This window comes from Muntiacus reevesi, chromosome 4 (genome assembly GCF_963930625.1).
Source record: "Muntiacus reevesi chromosome 4, mMunRee1.1, whole genome shotgun sequence".
Taxonomy (NCBI): Eukaryota; Metazoa; Chordata; class Mammalia; order Artiodactyla; family Cervidae; genus Muntiacus; species Muntiacus reevesi.
The window spans coordinates 55449765-55453623 of NC_089252.1; the positions used below are offsets into that span (position 1 = coordinate 55449765).

General features: G+C 58.1%; 1 protein-coding gene across 1 annotated transcript; it reads left to right on the plus strand.

The window, feature by feature from the left end:
- The first annotated feature begins 891 nt into the window (after positions 1-891).
- LOC136167406 (acidic proline-rich protein PRP25-like) lies at positions 892-1614 on the plus strand. The gene has a single exon (XM_065934996.1). The coding sequence runs from the start codon at positions 892-894 to the stop codon at positions 1612-1614; it is 723 nt and encodes a 240-aa protein (XP_065791068.1).
- The last annotated feature ends 2245 nt before the right edge of the window (positions 1615-3859 follow it).

Genomic DNA, 3859 nt, shown 5'->3' on the forward strand with positions numbered 1-3859 from the left:
CCCTGATGCTGGGAAAGGTTAAAGGCAGGAGGAGAAGGGGACGATGGCACATGAGGTGGATGGATGACATTACCGACTCAATGGACATAAGTCTGAGTAAACTCTGGGAGTTGGTGATGCACAGGGAGGCCTGGCATGCTGCAGTCCATGGGGTAGCAAAAAGTCGGATACAATTGAGCGACTGAACTGAAGTGATGAACTTGGCCGAGAGAACCAAGCATGAGGACTTCCCCGCACCCCCTCGCGGGGGCAAGGATCATCTCCCTTCGTGTAACATTTCCCATCTCCCCAGAAATTAACTATACCTTTAAAATAAGTGAATAAGGGCTTCCCTGGTGGCTCAGCTGGTAAAGAATCCACCTGCAATGCAGGAGACCCTGATTCCATCTCTGGGCTGGGAAGATCCCGTGGAGGAGGGGGTGGCAGCCCACTCCAGTATTCTTGCCTAGGAAACCCCATGGACAAAGTCTGAGCCTGGTGGGCTACAGTCCATGGGGTCGCAAAGAGTTGGACACGACTTAGCAACTGAACTGAGCAATCACATATGATGCGGCACTAGTTGGTAAAGAACCCGTCTACCCATGCAGGAGACTTAAGAGACCTGGGTTCAGTCCCGGGCTTGGGAAGATCCCCTGGAGATGGGCAAGGCAACGCACTCCAGTATTCTTGCCTGGAGAATCCCATGGACAGAGGATCCTGACGGGGTACAGTCCATGGGGTCGCAGAGAGACGGACACGGCTGAGCGACTGACACTTCACAGTAAGTGGACACAGCGGGGCCGCCCCAGTCCAGGGGCTGACCTCTGGCCGAAGCCCGCCCCCCCAAGGGCTCTCTCCTAGTCTCCCACCCCGTTTCACCCTCACCCTCCCCGCCCCCTCCCGGCTGCAGGGATGGGAGCTCGGGCCAGAGGGAGGCAGGGCCGGGTTCCGAGAGCGGGAAGCCCACAGCGGAGGGACAGCTGGAACGGGCCTCGGGCCACAGCGCAGGCGGGGGCCGAGCGAGGAGGATCCCGCGCGGCTGCGGCTGTCTCTGGACGCCGGGGCTCCGGAGACTGGCGACCCGCAGAGGCGGAGCCCTCGGTGCCCCGCGCCCCCGAGGGAGAGAAAAAGCGCCACCAGCAGTCCGGAGCCACCCGCCGGGCGCGAAGGCGCCACGCTCGCGGGCGGGAAGAGACGCCTCCGAAAGGGAGACAGGCGGAAACGGAAATGTCCCCAGCGCGGCGGGCGTGGCTGACGGAGTCTGGGCCAGCCGGGCGGCCGGAGCGCGGGGAACCTGTGGCCGCGGCTCCCCGGGCCGCCCCGGGCCCCGCCCTCCCCGCGGAGCCGTCCAATCCGAAGCGCCCTTCCCCGCCCCGCCCCCGTAGCTCGCCCAATCAGAGACACCCTTCCCACCCCGCCCCCGGCAGCCCATCCAATCCGAGGCGCTCTTCCCCGCCCCGCCCCCGCGACCCCACAGCCCGGCGCTGGGGGCTCATATCCCGGCTCCCCGGAGCCGAGGGCCGCGGTCCCGACTGTCCCACGCTCACTCCCCGGCCCGGCTGCGGGTCAGACCCTCCTCCCTTCGAGGGAGTCCCCCAGGCCGCCCCCAGACTGCCTGGATCCGAGCTGGCCTGAACCAAGGCCTGCTTAGATCCCACACTGCCTTTTCTCCCCGATCCCCGTGAAACCTGTGCCAACAGGTTCCTGTCCCCCTGCGGTGACACACACGGTAGCATCGTCTGGACCAAACCCGCAGCCTCACCGTGGAAGAGTCAAGGGCCACTTCCCAAGGGATGCAGGTTTACTGGGGGTGGGGGGCGCGGGGGCTTTCCCCAGAGTCCCAGAAAGGCGGGTGCCCGTCTTCCAAATCACAGCCGGGAGAGTCCAGTTTCGGAAGCTGCGGCCCTTCCTTGGCCGCCGCCTCCGCAAACTGCTTTCCATAGCTGTGAACTTGCGCGGCGGCCCCAGGTATTTCTGGATCGTCTGGGGTTTTAACGCTCTTTACCGCAAGCCATTCTCACTTCCAGCCTGAGTAAAGTACCGGCTGCCCGCCTCACCTGCATCCCTCCTCCGGGAGCTGGGAGCTTCACTCACTGCGGGCCCTGAGAGCCGCCCTTGTAGGCGGCCGGTAGAGGGGAGAGGCCTCGCCTCGCCCACATCTCCCCCAGGAAGCCCAGGAAGGCACTCACACCTAGCATCCATTCCTCAGCATCTCAGTTCTCAGTGTGGCCTAATGAGCTGTTCGTGGGAACTGGAATTAAGGAGTCCTTATTCAGCAAATATTTCCTAAACATGCGATATGATCGTGAACTGATAGAGGACTTCTAGTTATTCCAGCTCCAAGGCTTACAAGCAGAGTTGATTGGTGCAACCTTTCTAATACCTCAGTCTCCTCATTCATAAAATGGGGCTAGTTGAATCTTCCTGGTAGAGTCCTTGTGACGCTTCACCGAGATGAAAACCAATTAGAAGAGTGCAGGCACATAGTAAGCTTTCAATCCTGATTAGCTATTAGGATTTTGATCATTCTCCAAGGACTTGTTCCTGAAATCCAGATATAGTTCAGTCTGTTGGTCCCTGAAGAGATGGTTTAGAATATTTATTCTCAGAGTAAAAGAAGAGAGGAAAATGATGGAAAGCTGCATATGAGGGGAGGGAAAAAAAGGAAAGAAAATGGCAGAGAGGAGACAGAATGAGTAATGGAAATGACCTAAAGAAATCAAAGTAGATGCTAATGTTGAGATAGGTCAGAGGTGCCCAGGCCTAAGGTGAAAGAGTGCAGAGTAAGTGTGGTACTCACCTGGGGCCACTGAATTTGTAAGTTTTCTGAATAAATTATCCCCCAGTCAGGATGAAAGAGAAAAGGATCCAGCTTGGATCCTTCCTCATTGAAGGATGAAAGAGAAAACAGGCCAAAGTGAAAGAAATTTACTTATCCTGTGTTTACCTATTTTTTCCCTGCAGATAGCTGATATCACTTGGGCCACTCCATTCATTTCTCCTATCAGAGAAAAGCATTAAATGTATTACTCCCTGCCTTCTGGGAAAGCGGCTTCCCAGCTGTCTCAGTGGTCAACAATCCGTCAGCCAATGCAGGAGACGCAGGTTTGATGCTCCAGGGTTTGACCCTCCAGAGTCAGGAAGATCCTCTGCAGGATGAAATGGCAACTCACTCCATTATACTCGCCAGGGAAATCCCATGGACAGAGGTGTCTGGAGGTCCACAGGCCCTGGGGTCACAAAAGAGTCGGACATGACCTAGAGACTAAATAGCAACAACCACCGCTTGGGGAAAACAACCCACTCAATAAATTCTTACTGACCAGCTTACTATGTGTTAGGCTCCAGAGGAGGGCCTAAGGGTACACAGGCCTGTTATGCCGCAGACTCTAAGGACCCACGGGGCAAGGACCAGGTCCTGTGATGACGCTTCCTCTATTTTCAGCCCCGACAGTCCTCCTTTTCCCGATTAGGTTTCAGGAAACCAAGGGCCGCACGGGGATACCCTGGATCAGAGAAGTGGGATCACAACGTATATTGCCTCCTGCCAGGTCGCCGGGAGTCTACACCATGCGGTAAACGACCCATCTTTCCCATTTCCCAGGGAGGCCCGGCTCGTCGTAGGAGGAAAAGGGTCAGGCGTGGCTCACTAATGTGCTAACGACCCTCAGACGGTACTCCGCGAGTGCCCCGCGAGATGCTGACGCCAGTAGAGACTTCCGAATTCCTCCGCCAGCCCCGGAGACGGCGCCAAAGAACTGCAATCCTGTCCACGACGCGCCCGCGAGGACGTGCGCTCCGGGTCGCGGCGCCCAGCCCGACGCGCGCCACGCCAAACCGCTGGGCTGGGGGGAGGCGAGCGGTCCAGGGAGCCGAGACT